The sequence below is a fragment of the Malaya genurostris genome, chromosome 3 (genome assembly GCF_030247185.1).
Source record: "Malaya genurostris strain Urasoe2022 chromosome 3, Malgen_1.1, whole genome shotgun sequence".
NCBI lineage: Eukaryota > Metazoa > Arthropoda > Insecta > Diptera > Culicidae > Malaya > Malaya genurostris.
Window position 1 is genome coordinate 183391556 of NC_080572.1, and position 19809 is coordinate 183411364.

Consider the following 19809-nt stretch of genomic DNA (forward strand, 5'->3'; position numbering starts at 1 on the left):
GCCTTTAAAGTGAGTGTGTACAGTGCCTAACGAATTGTCATCGCCGTTTCAGTGATAGTTGTTCTTGTTTTCGTGTTATTCACGCTCGAAAATGTCTGTTTATGTGCCCAATTCTCGCCATTTGCGGGAAGTTTTACTTTTCTGTTGAAGCGCATCGAATGCTCTCAGAAACTTTCGGTGATGCTGCTCTGAGTAAAAGAACGTGTCGGGAGTGGTTTTAAAGTTTTAAAAATGGGTATTTCGATGTCGAAGACAAACATGGTGGTGGAAGAGAAAAAACCTTCAAAGATGAACAACTAGAAGCATTGCTTGATGAAGATTCGTGCCAAACCCAAGAAGAGCTTGCCGAATCATTGGGAGTGAGTCAGCAAGCCATTTCAAAACGTCTCAAGGCCCTGGGTATGATTCAGAAAGAAGGAAACTGGTTGCCGTACGAGTTGAAACCGAGGGACATCGAGCGCCATCTATTTGTATGAAAGAAACTACTTCAACGACAAAAGCTCGGTGTGATTTACTATGAGCTCTTAAAACCGGGTGAAACCATCATAGGAGATCGCTACCGAACGCAACTGATGCGCCTTAGTCGCGCGCTAAAAGAAAAGCGACCACAATATCAAGAGCGACATGACAAAATCATCCAACACGACAATGCTCGACCTCACGTTGCAAAAGTGGTCAAAAAGTACCTGGAAACGCTGAAATGGGAAGTCTTGCCCCACCCGCTGTATTCCCCAGATGTCGCCCGTTCTGACTTCCACTTATTCCGTTCGATGGCACACGGCCTGGAAGATCAACATTTTCAATCCTTCGAAGAGTTGGAAAAATGGATTGCTTCATGGATAGCGTCAAAAGAGGACTCCTTTTTTCGAGCCGGGATCCAAAAATTGCCGGAAAGATGGCAGAAAGTTATCGCTAGTGACGGACAATACTTTGAATAATACATCTGTAAGCACTTTTTCGCAATGAAGCTTTTAACTTTGGAAAAAAACGGCGGAAGCAAAGTTGTACACCTGATATAAAGTATTATGTTTCCATAAGTTAATGTAGAATTTTATCCAAATCCGGCGGTTAAACAGTTTAGTCAATTTCCCATAACTTTGACTGAAATAGAAGAGTCAACATATAAAAAATAGACTGCTTTTGAACTTTGTTCGGATCTCACACGGATCTTTCGGTACAACAGGGTGAGATGTGTTTAAAATTTCAAACCGTCATTTAGAGCTAAAATGCGAAAGACGAAGAATTCCGATTTACTTGGGTTAACACTATTTTAAATTGATGGCATGACAAATAAACTTTTTTGTACCTAATCAATATTCAAAGAAAAGTTTTTTGAAGAATCCCTTAGTAATATTAATGAAAATATGAGCTATATGAGAAAGGCATCATAGAACCACTTCAGTGGTGCGTAGTTGACCCGTTCAGTTCTGACCAGAATTCAGGCCCAGAGTACATATCTAAAAGTCAGTTCCTCGTTTAGAATCCAAGGCTAGAATCGAGTTTCAGAATTCTGTAAATTTGAAACAGAGATCAGGATCTGGGTTACAGATCTTATTTAGTGGTTATCCCGTTTGTGGTTCGGGCACATAACCGTTTTGAATTTTCTTTACGTTTCGTCTTTGACTCGTCAGTGCAGAGTTAAAAAAAACTACAAGGATCAGCCCCATGGGGTTGTTCGAGCCATTGATGTGGAACAAGGCAACCAAAATTTCTAATGATCTACAATTAAACAATTCAATCAATCGTCACACTTTTGAATCCGCAATTGCACGAGAGTCTGCCTAGATTTATCTTGATTAGGAACCAACACCGACCATTGTTTTTTTTATAGCCGATGAAATTACACCAATATCCCAAATGTATGCAATTATATATTTATACATACTTGCGATACGGGTTTTGATATTACAGCTTCTCTTCGCCAAGCTTGTGTTCAAGTTTTGTATGCAAGCAGTTATTTTTAAAGCGTTAAGTTTCTCTACCATTCTGCGATTTCGGTTAAAGCGATAAACTTTTTCCCATTATCAATCGAATTAATCTTATATGAATTAAAAATGAATCTTAAGCACTAAAAATTTACCCTGGGATAGTTGTCAATTTCTCAGGCGAAACGACATAACATGGAATTTCATCCGAGCTTGCATGACACAAGATCAGAGCATACTAATTAAAGCTTCAAATCGTGTTATGGCACTTTTTGTCTTGCTGTCTAGCAACAACCAACACCCTACCTCTAGCATGCTACGCATAGGACTGAAACGTTAGCTATAATTTCGCTTATATTTATAGATTCGCGTGCTTCTAACAGCTTCGCTTCTGCATCGATTGACCAATCAAAGCGAAGCTTTCCCTTTGATATATCGCTTACTCCTTCAAAACCGTCGTCTATGGCAGGAAAATCCGATATGCCGGAGATTTTTAGCTGACAAAATAGGACACTCCTCGCTACTAATCAAAATTTTAATCATTTATAATTGAAAATAAGTAGCTTGATACATTCAAATCGAATCTTAGAAATATTTCCAATCAAATAATGAAATAATATTAATAATTGATAACTGAGCTGTAAGTGTTTTAAAACCTGACCACATGTCTACGTGTATTTTCCCTTGAGTTTCTATTTTGCACCCCTATATAGAAAATAAAGATGTGTTTCACATCAAAATTAAAGAAATACAGATCCTAATTATGGAACTAAATTTTTGAAATGAATTCTGAATTTGTGTCAACATAATGAAGCTGAATTCTGAAACTGAAACCGAGGCTCAAACTAGACTTCAGATCCGAAATTCAGTCCTAAAATGCATTCCAGAATTGGTTCGGAATTTAGTTCCAGAATGCAGGTCTAGAATCTGGATTCGAAAACTGAATTCAGGAACTAGTATCTGAAGATTTTAACTGAATTCCACATCTAGATTCCAGAACTGAAATTCGGAGTTGAACTCTGAGTCCGAAATTGAAAATTGAATCTTGTACCGGAATTCTGTAACTAAAGTTCAGAGATCAGAATTCAGGCTTAGAGGTCAATACTAGGATTTAAGTTCAGGATTCAGTCCTGGCCTCCAATTCAGTTACAAAATCCGCAGTTCCCAAACACAAATTCTGAATGTTCAACATATAACCCGTAACACTTTTACTGAACTTCTCGATCAAACGCAAAATTGGGCATTACCTCCTACTTCTCACTTTTTAAATAACAAAAATCATGACGCTTAAAATTGTTACTTATATTGTATAGCATTGCTGAAGTTGCGAATAATATTTCTTTTCTATCGTTCATCCGGTGAAGACGTTCGAGAATCATTGTATCTCATTGCCGCTTTCAAAGTTAACGATATAACTAAACTAACTTTCAACACAAACAGTATATTCCTGCGCTCGCTTTGTGGCTTGTAATATAATCTTGTTGAGAAAAAAAATATCTCGACTGCTTATTAAGTATTTCTAGTAACACTAAGACTGTTGACCATCTTGAGAATCTTTTAACTTTTTATTAAAATTTGATAGGCGATCAGTTTGTCGTTATCGAAAGTAACCCTGCTCGAGAGCATGATTATTTTTGGCAGTTCGATAGTTATTTTTCAATATATAAAGTCTTAAAAGTCTAGATCTTGAGTAAAAATTACTCCTTTATAATTTTTTTATACTCTCAGTAAAAGAAAACACCCCAATATGAAGTTCAAATACAGGGTGATTTTTTAAGAGCTTGAGAACTTTTTTAAACAATAAAACGCATAAAATTTGCAAAATCTCATCGGTTCTTTATTTTAAACGTTAGATTGGTACATGACATTTACTTTTTGAAGATAATTTCATTTAAATGTTGACCGCGGCTGCGTCTTAGGTGGTCCATTCAGAAAATCCGCTTTTTTATCGACAAATTTTGTTCAGCGATGAGGCTCATTTCTGGTTGAATGGCTACGTAAATAAGCAAAATTGCCGCATTTGGAGTGAAGAGCAACCAGAAGCCGTTCAAGAACTGCCCATGCATCCCGAAAAATGCACTGTTTGGTGTGGTTTGTACGCTGGTGGAATCATTGGACCGTATTTTTTCAAAGATGCTGTTGGACGCAACGTTACAGTGAATGGCGATCGCTATCGTTCGATGCTAACAAACTTTTTGTTGCCAAAAATGGAAGAACTGAACTTGGTTGACATGTGGTTTCAACAAGATGGCGCTACATGCCACACAGCTCGCGATTCTATGGCCATTTTGAGGGAAAACTTCGGAGAACAATTCATCTCAAGAAATGGACCGGTAAGTTGGCCACCAAGATCATGCGATTTGACGCCTTTAGACTATTTTTTGTGGGGCTACGTCAAGTCTAAAGTCTACAGAAATAAGCCAGTAACTATTCCAGCTTTGGAAGACAACATTTCCGAAGAAATTCGGGCTATTCCGGCCGAAATGCTCGAAAAAGTTGCCCAAAATTGGACTTTCCGAATGGACCACCTAAGACGCAGCCGCGGTCAACATTTAAATGAAATTATCTTCAAAAAGTAAATGTCATGTACCAATCTAACGTTTAAAATAAAGAACCGATGAGATTTTGCAAATTTTATGCGTTTTATTGTTTAAAAAAGTTCTCAAGCTCTTAAAAAATCACCCTATACAATACCAAACGAAGTAAGTTTTTCTCGAAGTTCTTCTTACGCTCTGAGTATACGACTTGTTATCATTTCATAGTTGGTTTAGCTAAACATTACTAGTCGATAAAAAATTATTCGATAGTTATTATGTTAAATTCTAATTAAAAGTTGTAATCATTCGCAATGGTTCACAGCCTAAGTGCACAAACATTAAACTTTTTAGATCACCTTTGATTGTCTGCCAGGTATTGTAGAAGTCAACGGGGGGGAGGGGGGGGGGGGGAGGGGGGTTTTGGAGAAGTCGACAAAAGTCTACGGGGGGCTAGTTACCCTGAACACCTAGATATCACATTCTCAACAAAATAGTTGACAATATGAGCGAAAAGCCCGAAATGTGTTTGTGTATACATCAGATTTATTTCTATTTTAGAACACAAAGGGAAATATGACATTGAACGTCTTTATCATAAATAACATCTATAGCCAGAAATCATGATTCCGGATAAACCCAAACCAGATTATGGTATGTCAGAACAAAAGTCTATAATTGTACCGGATAAACCTCGAAGGAGGGCCGACTGAACTCCGCACATAATTGCAAAAATTTCTTCTTGGAAAACAGTGCAATATCTATCCACAGAATGTGATTGCTCCCATTCCATTTTGCTACAATATACACCAGCACCAGTATCTCCCTCCATCAGTGAACTATCAGTATAACAGACAACATGATCGTGCTGTTGGCTTTTATTGTAAGCAGACAACCATTCCTCTCTAGAAGGGATTTTCACTTGGAATGTCCTCTATAGAAAACTACACATGAATGTGATGTCACTTGGGGCGAGAATCATTTCATTTCAAGAGACCAATTCGGGGAACAGAGTTCATTAGTTTCTCTTGCAATAGACCTGTAGTATGTAGGCACAGGAGAGCGCTTCTTGCTTAGTGGGCACGTGTACAGGTTTAATGTTGAACAGAGCCTCGAGTCGTAGTGAAAGCTCCTGCCATCGCCTTAAGTACCATTCTTTGCAAATGGTTGAGCTTTGACTGAACTGTCACTACTCTCTCTCTCTCTCTCTCTGCAACCACACTAGGCAACCGTTAATCAGCATTGGACGTATGATTGTGTCGACTGTGCGCTACCGCCTTTTGCGGTGGTAGCAGAATGAGAGGGTGCCAGCGAGCAAAGGCACGATAACCCTTCCCTATCTGTCGCAGGTGTCAGTTATGTGCAGACAACAAGAAACCAAGAAATGATAGTCCGAAGCGCTTTCTTCCCTCGTAAAGATATCCTCAAAGCCATCTAAAGATCACCTGAACAACATTCGAAAAAACAAACCGCCGTAATTTAACGCAGTTTAAAAAATATTGAATTGGGTTTCCTTTTGTAAACCGGTACCAAGTCCTGTTAGAAAATCCAACCCCTGGAATCAAACGATGAGGAACACAGTCTTGTGCAACGGAATAACGACTGTAGTGTAGCAGTTCAATTTCCGAACCCTATAATCGCAATAAAAACTACAAGGATCAGCCCCATGGGGTTGTTCGAGCCGTTGATGTGGAACAAGGCAACCAAAATTTCTAATGATCTACAATCAAAAAGTTCAATCAATCCAAACCAACACCGAACATCATTTGTCTTGATTTGCATTTGTTTTATGACCGACGAAATTACACCATTATCCTAAATATATGCAATTATATCTTTGTACATACTTGCGATCTCGATAATTAAGCTTCTCCTCGCCAAGCTTGTGTTCAAGTTTTTTATGCAAGCAGTTTTTTAGCGTTAAGTTTCTCTACCATTCTGCGATTTCGGTTGAAGCGATAAACTATTTCTCATTATCAATCAAGTTCATCTAATATAAATTAGAAATCAATCTTAAGCACTCAAAATTTATCCAGAGGTAGTTGTCAATTTCTCATGGGGAAACGACATAACATGGAATTCCGAGCTTGCATGACACACGATCAGAGTATACCAATTAAGGGCTGAGGCCAGTGTGTTTTAGGGCGTTTTAAAGGGCTGTTTTCACGCTTTAAATCTGATTTTCTTCAGAAACGATGACGAATATCAAAAAACCCAACTGACAATCTCTTAGAAAATTAGTTTAGATTATTCTGTGAAAATTTCAGAATGATTCATTGACTTCAGTGGTCGGGAAACTCTTTTTTCTGAAGGAAGAATTGCATAGCTGAAAACGGCAACATTCAACTTGTTTATTGAATATCTCGCCTTCAAAAGCATGGATCAAAAATCTATCCTGACAATATCTAAATAATTTCATTTAGATGCGATTAGTGCATAAAAACATATATGTTGTTGCGATAAAAGTGAAGGAAAAGTTATTTTTGTAAAGGTAAGTCGATTTCTATGGTGGCGCCATTTTAGTTCCCTGGTAATGTAACGAAACATGAGAGAGAAATAAACTCGGCTCAGCAAGGCTGCCAAACAAGCGGTAGCTTTATTGGAATTTATGTGATGTAGTCAAACTTGTAACCGAAAATATCAAAACTTTCTTGGCCACCCGGCCACATCGTGAGTCTTTTTACACATTTACGAGAGAGCATGGAGAGAAATGTAATACGCACAGCGAGCGACACGGTTTTACGCTAACAACTGGCAGCAGCCCTTGAAGCTTCAAATCGTTTTATAGCACGTTTTTGTCTGCTGTCTAGCAACAACCCACCTCTAGCATGCTAAGAATAGGACTGAAACGTTAGCTTTAATTTCGCTTCTATTTATAGATTCGCGTGCTTCCAACAGCTTCGCTTTTGCATCGATTGACCAATCAGAGCGATGCTCTCTCTTTGATACATCGCTTACTCCTTCAAAACCGTCGACTATGGCAGGGAAATCCGGTATGCTGGAGATTTTTTTCAGACAAAAAGGACACTGCTAGCTATTAATCAACATTTCAATGATATACAATTCAAAATACATGGCTATGAACATTCAAATCAATACGTAGAAATATTTCCTATCAAATGATGAAATAATATTAATAATTGATACAAAACAGACTGAGCTGTAAGTGTTTAAAACCTGACCACATTTCTACGTGTAGTTTTTCTTGAGTTTCTGATTTGTACCCCTAATAAAGATATGTTCCACATCAAAAATAAAATAATACAGCGACTAAGCTTTTAAACACAAATTGCATTGATCTGATATTTGAAATCCACACTTTATACTTGAACACCTAGAAGAATGTCATTTTTTAATAATCATAAATTAAAAATCCACTTACCGTTCGATTCTGCCACATCAGGACCACTTCGTAGCGCTTCTTGTCATCGAGTTTTCGCGGACTAGCAGCGGGTGTTCTCGATGTACTTTTGTCCCGTTCTAGCTCGTTCTCAGGAGACTCATCAACCTCTCGGATTTCAGTGAACTGATGATTGCCCCGTTCCAGATCCGTAAGATATCCCAACCGATCGTCATCCACTTCGCGCAGAAAGGTTTCTATTAGGATATCTGCATTTTTGGCACTCAGGACACTTTTGCAGATAAGCTCCTGTGTTACGGCGATTGCTTTCTTGTTCGACACGCACAGGTCGGAGAGATAGTCCAGGAAGCGGGATTGCCAGTTGTTCATGTTTTTACGTACGAGCCCCACGAAGGTTTCGATTTCCGCTGCGGTGATGTGTTTCTCGAGCAGCTTACGGTTGTTATGCAGCAATGCTGTGATGGTATCTTCTGCGAGGATATCGTAGCCAATCTGTTTTTGCATCAATCCAAAATGTTTGGCAATGTACTCTTGATTTTTTCGATAATCCGATTGGCTAAGCTTTAATATTCGATAGCAAAGCCGGAAAATGTTTTTGAACGGCGTATTCTTCGGATCACTAAGTTCGTCAATTTTCAGAAAGGGACCATCGCTATTCTTAGTTTCCTGGAAAGGACCTTGCAAAATCTTGAACAATTGCTTCAGGATGTACTGCTCGCGAAGCAGCTTCTGTCGATCGCGGTTTGGATTGTTGATCGTTAAATCCAGAGCATCACTTTTGTTTTGTTCGTTTTCTTGGCCGGCTATGAAGAACACTATGTCCTGAAGTAGCGCGATCAGTGATCGTCGTTCATTAGGAGATATGGTTCCATTTTCCAGTTTCGTACTCATAGCCGACAGTAGTTTGCATGCGTCGTTGGCAAAATCAAGGTCTCGAACTTCCACCGGGGATACGGGAATCAGTTGGAAAGCTTCCTTATCTTCCTTGATAGCCGAACAACCAACTTTCGACATCACCGGTTTGTCTTCATCTACATCGATGGGAGACGAAGTAGCATGGACCCACGTATTCGAGCAGAGATGTCGCATTCGCACGTAGCTATTCTGTGGCACTAATCCTTCGGGTCGCGTGATTGTGGTAGAATCAAGCTCGAATACGGAAGCAATATCCGTCGAGTGTGGTACGGAAACCAACCGGAAGGAATCGCCCTGAGGATGACTAGAGTTGCTTGACTTTTCCGTGCGGGATATGTCATCGTCGAGTTCGGCTGCCAAGTAGTAACCGGTAGCCAAATGTTTGAACCGGAACAGTGAATTCCAGTGTCCGGCACCTCCTCGACACGAGTCATGCTGAACGACTTCAATTTCCCATAGTGCCTTACTGCTGGTTGCGGCGGTTGCACTCGTTCTTCCGGTTGTCCGTAGAAAAACATGCTGCTGCTTTTTGTACTCATCCATCGTCAAAAACTTTTCCTGCTCGGCATGAAACAACCGGACTACGTCTCCACCCTTCAGAACGTCCTCTTGATTCTCGCGATGTTCCATGAACAACGTAATCTTCCACGACGTAGACGAATTAAGCACGTTAACCTCCTTACAGCCCGGATTGTCCAGCAACTCATAGTTAGCTGCCACATGCAGATTCTGCCGGTTTGCGTTGACCGGTTTCAGAATGACCTTATCGTTCACAACCACATTATCACCGGCGGAACGCAGTTTGTAGAACGGCATAATGTAGAACCAGGAACCTTCGTTACCGTTGGCATCCAGGTACACTCGCATGGCATTTTTCTCCAGCAAAGCCGGAAGCCTAATATTCACCGTCACATACTTGTTCGATTTCAGGTGAAGCAACTGAACAACGCTGCCGTACTGGACAACCGTACCGAGAAGCTTCTTGTTCTCGGATTCATTTTGCTTCTTCTCGATCTCAGCGGCATGCTAAACGTGGGGAACGGATGACAAACCAAATGAATATGTTATTAATTTTTGACACCTTTCAGTTGTAGAATGTTATCATTACCAAGCGTATGTTAGACTGCGTATCGGATATATCAATAAAAAGCTTTAAAGCCTTAAAGATACGAAAAAAATATTAAACTAAAAATATTGGATAGAAATTTACGAAACAGTAAAAAACATAAAACATAAAATAACGAAATATTAGAAAACGAATCTAGAATAGAATAGAATGTAAGTTTTCATTGACCACAGAATATATAAAAAAACAAACGGAAAATTAATTTGAACGCATGAAGTGTTTACTGGAAAAGAAGCGGCGACAGAGTTGAAACGGAACGAAACTTATCACCGTATGAGTGAGTTACTAGTCCACAATACGCCACAGAATCAAACAAAAAATCACAACTGAACACACTTACATGCAACCGCTTCAGTAGGTTGGTGTCCGTGTTGGCCGATGTGCTTTGTTTGGCAGCTTTCCAGAACTGCTTCTGGGCCGAATACCGGTTCATAGGACATATTTTGATTAGGCAATCGCGAAATTTCTCCGGTGGATCATTTAAATCCCCCGCAGCCGGACAAACAACGGTACGATCATCAACCAATCTTAAAAAAAACGAAACACGAAATAATTGCGGTTATCTTCCCGAAGTCCGAGTGGATAGAGAAAATAAAGAACTTACCCCAAAGTGCTGAGAAAACCACAAACATTTCCCTCCGAGTACAAGGAAACGATGTCCCCCAGATGGAGGAAACTAACCGATCCCATTGAACTATCTACCATTTTGGATGCGCGGATGCGCTTCTACACACATAAATACAGTGAACAAAAATACACGGACCTTAACCTACATCACAAATCCCGCCTTCGTTCGGGACTGGGCATGCAATATTCACTCAATGATTCTCGATTCAATCAGTTTGACCTCAAACGATCGGCATCGGCATCGACATCAGAAATCGTTCGGAACAAATTTGCTAAATGGCATATCTTCAAGTGGCACATTCAACCACGTTGCATCTGTGGATAGAAGAGAAAATAACGGAAAATGTTTTAGTTGCACGAAATGATGAAAGCACTATTATTAGGTTTTATTTATTCAATGATCACTAATTGATCAATAATGGTAAACAATATTAGCGGCGAGTTGAGCATTGATCTTCGATAGAAGTCGTTGATTTTGCAGTCTGTTTAGAGGAGAATGCTGGCGGGTTTGATGATGGCTACCAAACCGCATGTTAAGTTTCATACTAAAAGAAATCCTGGACTTGAATATCAACTTTTTTCTTATTCACGGCTGGCAAATCGGTTGCCGATTCATTATTCCCGTTTTGTGAGATAAAAATTCTCGGTTTTTATAATAGATCAAGATCGCCACTGTTCAGTTGATTTTTTAATATTCTTTTAATTCAAGCTTCAAATATCTGCTTAATATCAAAAATGTCAAAAAAGAACATTATACTAGGCCCGTAAATAAGAAAAAACTCTCCTCTCGTATAACTCTGAATCTTGTTTCAGTCACTCTAAAACGCCAGTCAGACACAGTAGAACGTACATCGAACATGGTCTACATCCTGGCCGTCACCCGACCGATACTGTTGGCGATAAAGAAAAAGGGTGTTTCTGCTTTGTGAAAACTTTAATGGTAGATTTACAAATTTTGCAGTGTCTTTTCGCTACCGACCAACAATTTATCAAAGAAACTGTCTGGAACTCGATACTTGAACCTTCAGAAAGAACTTAACCTTTAAGTTTTAATTCACGCGATTAGGTTAAGTTTTAACTTTGCTATTTTTAGTTTCGAATCCCAAATAGTATTAATTTTAGATATAATTCACTGCACAGTTGTATAATTAATTCTTACCACTATGAAGTTATTCTAAATAGCGATTATATGTAGCTTTAGTTATATCAATAATATCAATAATAATCAATAATTTTTCCAGACAGAACGTGAACCTTTTTTTTCTAACTTTGTCCTCTTCTCTCTTATTTCTGTTTACTCATCTCGGCTGTCAGTTCATAGGAGAGTAGGTCGAATGGTGTGTTTAACTTCCGTGGTTGTCTCGACGGGGAATTTCGTTCGTGGTACAAGAACACTCGCTGTTAGACGTCGCGCATGTAACAGATACCTTACATCCAAACATCTTCTCTGTCCATCAAACACTAGTCTTCTCGCTTTATATCTATTTCTCCGATCAAGCATTGAGTAGAAGAGTGTATTTATAATCGCATGTCACCTTCTGACTGGCGTTTTAGAGTGACTAAAACAAGATTCAGAGTGACGAAATGGTAGCGCGTATGCACGGAATGCATAAGAACGCAGGTTCGAGTTCTGTCTCTGAGCGTATCTTTTTCCAATAAATCATCTTTTCTGTTAGTTTTTCATTCATTTGGCTTCTCCAATATATGTTTCCGTTCAGTCACTTTTCTTAAATATTTTTCGAGTGTCACTGTTATGCGCATAATTTCAACAAGGGGCAAATTGTTTTCAAACTGATTTTAAGGAAATTTCGGACGAACTATATTTCTAGGATTCATTTTACTGTGAAAAATATCTAAAAAAAAAACCGCAGTTCATCATGCAACTGTATCTTATGGGATCAAAATATTGTGTGAAGTGGGAGGATGGTACCGGTAGGATACTCAAAACAGTAAATCCGGTCAGGATGCTTGTAAGCTTTTTAAGCGTATTGAACTTTTTCAACCATCGACCTCATCTTTAGGATCAGGAAGCGGCGAAGAAGGCGTATGTTTGAATTTGGCCTGCGTGAAAACCAACAAAACGAGCTGATTTATCCGTTTACAAAGTTAGGAAAACGTCAAACCGGAACGGTAAACGGAAGAGCAAATTTTCCGTATACCGACAAGCAAGACTAGTGCTTATGCATTGAACGGGTGAAACATGGTAAGAGCACATCGAGGCGATAAAAAATCCGCTGAAGGAAGTTAAACTTTCTATATTAATAATTATGTTGCATGACCCGTGCGTACTGCATTGATTGAAAGTATAGGGGAGATTGGGGCTATTTGAACCACTTTTTTTGTTAATTGATATATCTTTTAAACTATTCGGGGTAAAATATGTTTCACCTACGGTTAATCAAAACAAACCTTTCTTTTCAATATTCAATGTAATCAATAAATGTAAATTCGCTTTTTGATATAAATAGCAGCTTTTCATAATATTATGTCAGATGGTTCAAGTATCCCCATACATGGGGATACTTGAACCACCTTTAATGAAAGAATAAAAATATATAGAACTATATGAAAAAAATTTTCTTATATTTTTAAACATGTCTCTTTTTTTAAAAAATAAAAAATAAATATCAGATTTATTTAGTATTTAGTATGAAATGACTTTGTCTGCTTTTGTTTGAGAACACCTTTTCCTCGAGTTTTATACTTTCTTGGTTTAGCCATTGGAAACCCTCGTATGTTTTCTGGAGATTGTCCTTGTAGAAATTCACATTTATTTAGCATTCTATTGCCTTTTTTGGCACTATGGATGCCAACGGAATATTGTCAATGTTAGAGAGCATGAGGTGCTAAAGCTTCTGTTGGTAAACTTACTTCCTAGAAAGTCTGATACAGAAAATGTTTGTGGATTAAAAAGAAAAATTCCTGTCTTTTGAAATGCAGATTTTATATTCGTTGGACTAATTGCATTGTCATGCGCAGCATTCACGCATTCTGCAACCTCGTAAATTGTAAATGGGTGCTGCAAAGATCTGCATGCAGAGAATGGTCGTAAGCTGTTTTAAATGAACTGTAAGTAAGGTTCTGTTTAATGGTTGCATCTTATTGTGTGGTGGTAAAGTTAAAATTGTAATGCCATTTTCCTTTGCTAAATCCAAAAATCCCAATGTACAGGTGGCCTTCGTGGTTTTCGAAATTTAATGATTTCAGATTTATTTTCAGCGCGTTCGAAAATTTAATAAAATGATTCAACACTTCTAAAAACTATTCTGCATTCATGCATCCTGTTTTATTTGCAAGGCCGAGTGTATTCGGCACACTGTTTTTCACCATTTTAGGAATGAAGTTATCCCGTGGAAATACCATCGCTTATGGTAGAAAACCTTCAGCAGCATTGACGAAAGTGGTTCATGTAACCCCACAAAAAGTGGTTCATGTATCCCCACAAATCATTAACAGATTGGAAGTGTTTTCAAGACGGCAAGAAATTTTTTATCTTTTCAAACTTTTTGTGAAAATGAATGAATTTGTATGTATTTACGATAACAATTAATGTTATGCAGTTATTTACCACAGGTGGAACACATTAAACATTTTCCAGAATAAAGTGAGGTCGCGATTCGTGCAGTTTCATGCAGAGAATATCTTTTATAATTAATAACAGTAACAACACGCGTCAGAAGCGTGCACAAATATGTGTGAGGTTGGGTTACCGATAGGGTTACCGGTACACCTTATGATCGTAGAAAAGTTTTTAGTCAGTGAAGAAATATCCCTAATGGTTCATGTATCCCCGTGGTTCAACTAACCCCCTACTAAAAAATTATCAGTATGTTGTTTAATTTGAAAAAAAAAAGCATATTCATTGGAAAATTGTTTCAAGTTCATTAACTGAACTATAGTGACATTTTCTCCAATCCAAAGCCTAATTCCTTTTCAGTTCAGTTTTGTTCAGCATAGTAAATGTTAACGGTGAACGCGCAAGTGGGTACTCCTATGAAATTTTATGGTGGTTATATAGAGAACGGCAAACATGTAGTCTTGATGTTTCACAATGAAAGTTATCGCGGGCATCGTTGAAAGGATGCCGCTTCCAGATGGCGAGTAATAACTGTCGTGAGTCGACGATGCTTTTATGGGGGCAATCTGATTATAGCGCAATCAACATAAATGGACCGTACTGCTTCTGTTGAGATCTGCACACTTCATCCGAGTGAGTTGAGGCCGAAAACTTGAGTACTTGTTTACTAAACAAACATTATTCGAAATTGCTTCTTAATCCATCTCGTTATTAAAACAGAATTATACTGTTTTTCTTATAAAAAAAAAACCTTTGTTATTTTACTAATAACGAGACCAGACTCATATCAACACTTGTTACGAACATAGCTTTTGTCTTACTCTTTACTATACGGGGCCAGGTGTCAATTGAAAAATGCAAAACTAGTCGCGTAACCTTATTCTGTCATAGTCATAACTGAGTCATTTGTTGATGGATTGACACGGAACGACCGAAATTAGCTCTGCAGCTAATTCGTTTTACTGTTTTTGAATTAGTTGATTTAAACAACAAAATTTCCAAAATAACTATGAAATTAGTTAAAATTGAGAATATACTTTTCTGAAAAAACTCTTATTTTTAGGGAATGTGTTTAGTTGGCGAATATCCTGGACACAAACCAACAATATTTCAATCCAACACGAAATTCTCATTGACAACAAATTTTGTTATAAAATCAGAAAATTTGTTTCTATTTATCTATCACCATCATTGCTGAGAACAGCCTAAAGAAACAAAAATGAAATTCGTTTTATTAACAAGTTTATTAGCCAAAAACTCATGAGAAGTGTCAAAGCAAAACAATCCATTAAAGAGCTAAAAAGGAGAGCCTTGTTGAAACTGCTTGCAAATTGTTTTGCTGTTTTTCGCATGTGTTACGATATATCCACATGTAAATTTCTAAACCGATATGTAAAAATGACGTAAACTCTTAGTGGAAAGTGTATTTATTCAGAATTTGTGCACATTGGACGCGATTCCGGGCTACGCCGTCCGGTGTACTACTTCTATGCGGTTTTTGTTTTCCGAGTGCTCAAAGTTTTCAGTGAGAGTGTCGATTTCGCGAAGTCGAATGAAGAAAACAGCGATTTAGAAGAAAAATTTTCAAAAAGAAGTTTATGTTTCGTTTATGTCTTTTTCTCCAATAAAACATCGTATTTATACCTGCCAATAAAGAAAAGACAACCGCGACTGAAATTTTTTTGGTAGAAGTGTGCCATCTAGTGGCTAGTAGTCATTACGGTGTTAACGTTTCTGCGGTGAAAGTGCGCCATATAGCTGCAAATTGCAGAAGGCAATTCAACCATTTATGTTGGTTGAAAATAATGTTTTATTTCTCTAATTCGACTAAATAATTAGTTGAATGGTAATGAAGTGTGCCTTAGCTAAGAAATGACAGCACGTTTAATTGATAGAGACAGGCGCGGAACAGACAGAACACGGTTTTCCGGAGCAAAAAGCGCCACCAGGAAGACCAAGATCGCGAAGCGATGGAGCAGCTGTACCGCGCAAATGACACACGGAAGTTCTATGAGAAGGTGAACCGCTCACGTAGAGGCTACACGCCACAGGCTGAAATGTGCAGAGATACCAGTGGTAACCTTCTCACGAACGAACATGAGGTGAGCGACAGGTGGAAGCAGTACTATGACGAGCATCTGAATGGCGAAGCACAAGATACAGAGAACGGCACAGGAATCAATCTGGGTGCACGCTCAGCCGACGACAGATTCCCAGCACCTGATCTGTCGGAGATAAGTGATCAGATCGGTAAGCTGAGGAACAACAAAGCCGCGGGCAATGACCAGTTACCAGGCGGGCTGCTCAAACATGGAGGAGAGACACTGGACAAAGCGCTGCACTGGATGATTTCTAATATTTGGGAGGAGGAGATTCTACCACAGGAATGGATGGATGGAGTGGTATGTCCCGTTTACAAAAAGTGCGAAAATCTAGATTGTTGTAATTATCGCGCAATCACATTGCTAACCACCGCCTACAATGTACTCTCCCAAATCCTTTGCCGTCGTCTATCACCAATAGCTAAGGAATTCGTAGGATCGTACCAAGCGGGATTTACTGGAGCCCGCGCAACCATTTCTCATGTGTTCTCATAGAACTTCCTTGGGTCATATGCGCGGTACAGCTGTTCCATCGCTTCGCGATCTTGGTCTTCCTGGTGGCGCTTTTTCCTCCGACGGATCACATATTCGCGATAAGACAAGTACACTGAGGTCTTTTTTATGCGGTATTTTACGCGACTTTTTATGCGATTTTTCAGAGTGATGCGGTTTTTTTATGCGAAGTTTGAGAGTTATGCGGTTTTTTTATGCGAATTTTCAGAGTTATGCGATTTTTTTAATGCGAAGTTTCAGAGTTATGCGTTTTTTTATGCGAATTTTCAGAGTTATGCGGTTTTTTATGCGGTGCGTAAATTCGCATAAAAAAGACTTCAGTGTACTCCAGACTACGACACAATCGATCGAGAACAGCTATGGCAGATAATGCAGAATACGGTTTCCCGGATAAACAGACGCGATTGGTCAAAGCAACGATGGATAGAGTGATGTGCTACGTCCGAGTATCTGGGACGCTCTCGAGTCCCTTCGAATCTCGGAGAGGGTAACCTTGAGAAGATGACGGAAACCTACATCAGACTGAAAGCTGAAGCTAGGCGTATCGGACTGGCCATAAATGCGTCAAAAACAAAATACATGAGAGGAAGGAACTCTAGGGAAGAAACACTACGCCTACCACCATGAATAATGACAGACAGTGACGACATCGAGGTGGTTGACGAGTTCATGTATTTGGGCTCACTGGTGACCGCCGATAATGACACCAGCAGAGAAATTTAAAGACGTATTTTGGCAGGGAATCGTGCGTACTTTGGACTCAGAAAAACCCTCCGATCTAGAAAAGTACGCCATCGCATGAAATTGACCATCTACAAAACGCTCATTAGACCGGTTGTTTTCTATGGCCACGAGACCTGGACTATGTTGGCAGAGGACCAACGCGCTCTCAGTACTTTCGAAAGAAAGGTACTGAGGACCATCTATGGCGGAGTGCAGATGGAAGACGGAACGTGGAGACGGCGTATGAATCACGAATTGCAACAGCTGCTAGAAGAACGACTCATCGTACGAACAGCCAAAATCGGACGTCTCCGACGTGCTGAGCATGTCATAAGGATGTCGGACGACAGCCCAGTGAAAATGGAACGCAGCGAGCAAGGTGGATCGATCAAGTGGAGGGTGATCTCAGAAGCATCCGTGCCTTGAGTGGTTGGCGACGAGCAGCCATGGGCCGAGTTATGTGAAGACGTATGCTTGATACAGCAAAGGACACCCCAGGACTATAGCTGTCAGGTAAGGTAAGTTGGCCAGGATGTCCGCTTTCTCATTACCTGGAGTGGAGCAATGAGCTGGTACCCAAATTATTTGCAATTTGGTCATTAAACAAACATCATTTTTGCGAACTATCGTTCAAAACAATAAACTCAAATATTTTGCATAATACAAAGCATCATTCGTACTACATTTTGAATTTTTTTCGTGGATAAATATTGAGAAATAAGTCGATGAAGAGATATTTTTGAGAATGCTGTGTTCGAAGAAATTTTTATGTAAATCGACGTAATTCGAAAAACATCATCTCATTATGAAAAGTGTGAGTAAAACTATATATTTCATGTTTCATTAGTAAAGAAATGGTTCGAAAAACAGAGCTGAGTGTAGTGTCATTTTGGAACTACATGAAGAAGGTTATTCAACGCAAAAAAATGATTCTAAGAACGTTACAACGAAAGGGCCAAAAAAAAAAAAAAACATAAATTTTTGAACGATTCATCGATATTGTAAAGTGGATCCAAACTTTTGACCGACTGTGTACTTTTATCATTGATTTATCATTTATTTAAAACTTCCTGGAATGTTTAGATCACTTCGAAGGAAATTTTTCACAATTCTATGAAAATTCTTCATTATGCTACGATTTTTTAAAAAGTGATAGTCACCTTACCACGAAAAGAAATCCTTTACTGCTGTCATGATTAAAAAATCATGAAACCAGTCATTTGAACTTCTCATGAAACTATGAGCAAAAAGTCTTCTCCCATGAAAATTAATCATGGTCCGAAAATACGTTACTTGAGGAATGTATTTCTTTTAAAGCTCGTAACTCCAATTTTCTATCCGGATATCACTTTGAACCCTCTGTCTCAAGTGATGTGATGGATTGTTTAATAGATTATTGGCAAGACAAAAAGCAGACATTGAAAAGCACGAACTACTGAAAATTTTTACTTGATCCTGAGGCATATTCATTTTAAATTGTGTTGGTTTACCCACCGGCTAACAGAGAATTGACAACATAAAGATAATGAACCGAAAATTATTGACATTATAAGTTTTACATTTTGTATGAATATATCTGAATGTGTTCTTACATATTTGATGTGACTGTTGTTGTTAAAATAATATTCCGAGAGATAACGTAAACCGAAAAATAATTTCAACTGTAAATTAGGAGCACCTTCTAACGAAAGTTAGATTGTTTTTTTGTTCAACCAGTTTGATTAATTTGTCTCATAGATATAAGAACACAAGTTGTATTGTTTCACCTAAATATTTCAAACAAGACGATTTTGCAAACGATGTTTTGAAAACAAAAAAGGAAAAATCGATCCGCGGTATTTGCAAGAATTCAACATAGAGTATCTTTTCAAGAGGTTTATGTTATGTTGTGCAGTTCGTTTATGTTTTCCAAATTCTGAAACAAAAAATCAAATCTGGAGCAATGAACGCAAGTAAACACTTTATTTTAGGTGTCGTTGTTGTTCAAAAACATATTTAAATTGTTGATGCTTCAGATTAAAAGAAATTCATTGTGCTTTTCACTGTTTTGCTATTCAAATGTACATTATTTGAGACATTAGTTGAAATCGTATAAACAATACGCCACACACTTTCACACTACACGCCTAAAGTTATACCCAACAACGTCAAATGCGTTACGCTAAATTTCAACGAAATCAGTCCAAATGGATCATGATCCGAGAACTCTTAATCATGGTGTATTATCATAACATGAAAATATACTATTTTCCCCAAATCATGATTTGTTTTGCTCATTTCTTAAATCGGAATTTTGCCCGTGCATAATTCCGCCCCTAGATCGGCGATTCATAGTATAAAAAGTATTAGTCTCGCAAACTATTTGTCGTGTGTTCAAACGGCTACAAAATCTAGTGTGAACAGATG

The 19809-nt window shown here is 38.5% G+C and overlaps 1 protein-coding gene across 5 annotated transcripts in view; it reads right to left on the minus strand.

Moving 5' to 3' along the window:
* The window catches only part of LOC131438798 (inositol 1,4,5-trisphosphate receptor), a 111795-nt gene that overhangs the window by 51430 nt on the left and 40556 nt on the right, over positions 1-19809 (minus strand). For 3 of the 5 annotated variants that reach the window (XM_058609081.1, XM_058609079.1, XM_058609077.1), the window contains exons 4-7: positions 10466-10803; positions 10202-10388; positions 9844-9894; positions 7842-9761 (exon numbers count right to left, since the gene is read on the minus strand). In XM_058609081.1, coding sequence (XP_058465064.1) covers positions 7842-9761; positions 9844-9894; positions 10202-10388; positions 10466-10566 — 2259 coding nt within the window. In that variant the 5' untranslated portion in view covers positions 10567-10803. The remainder of the gene's footprint in view (positions 1-7841; positions 9762-9843; positions 9895-10201; positions 10389-10465; positions 10804-19809) is intronic. The other 2 variants (XM_058609082.1, XM_058609078.1) reach the window with 1 other exon arrangement.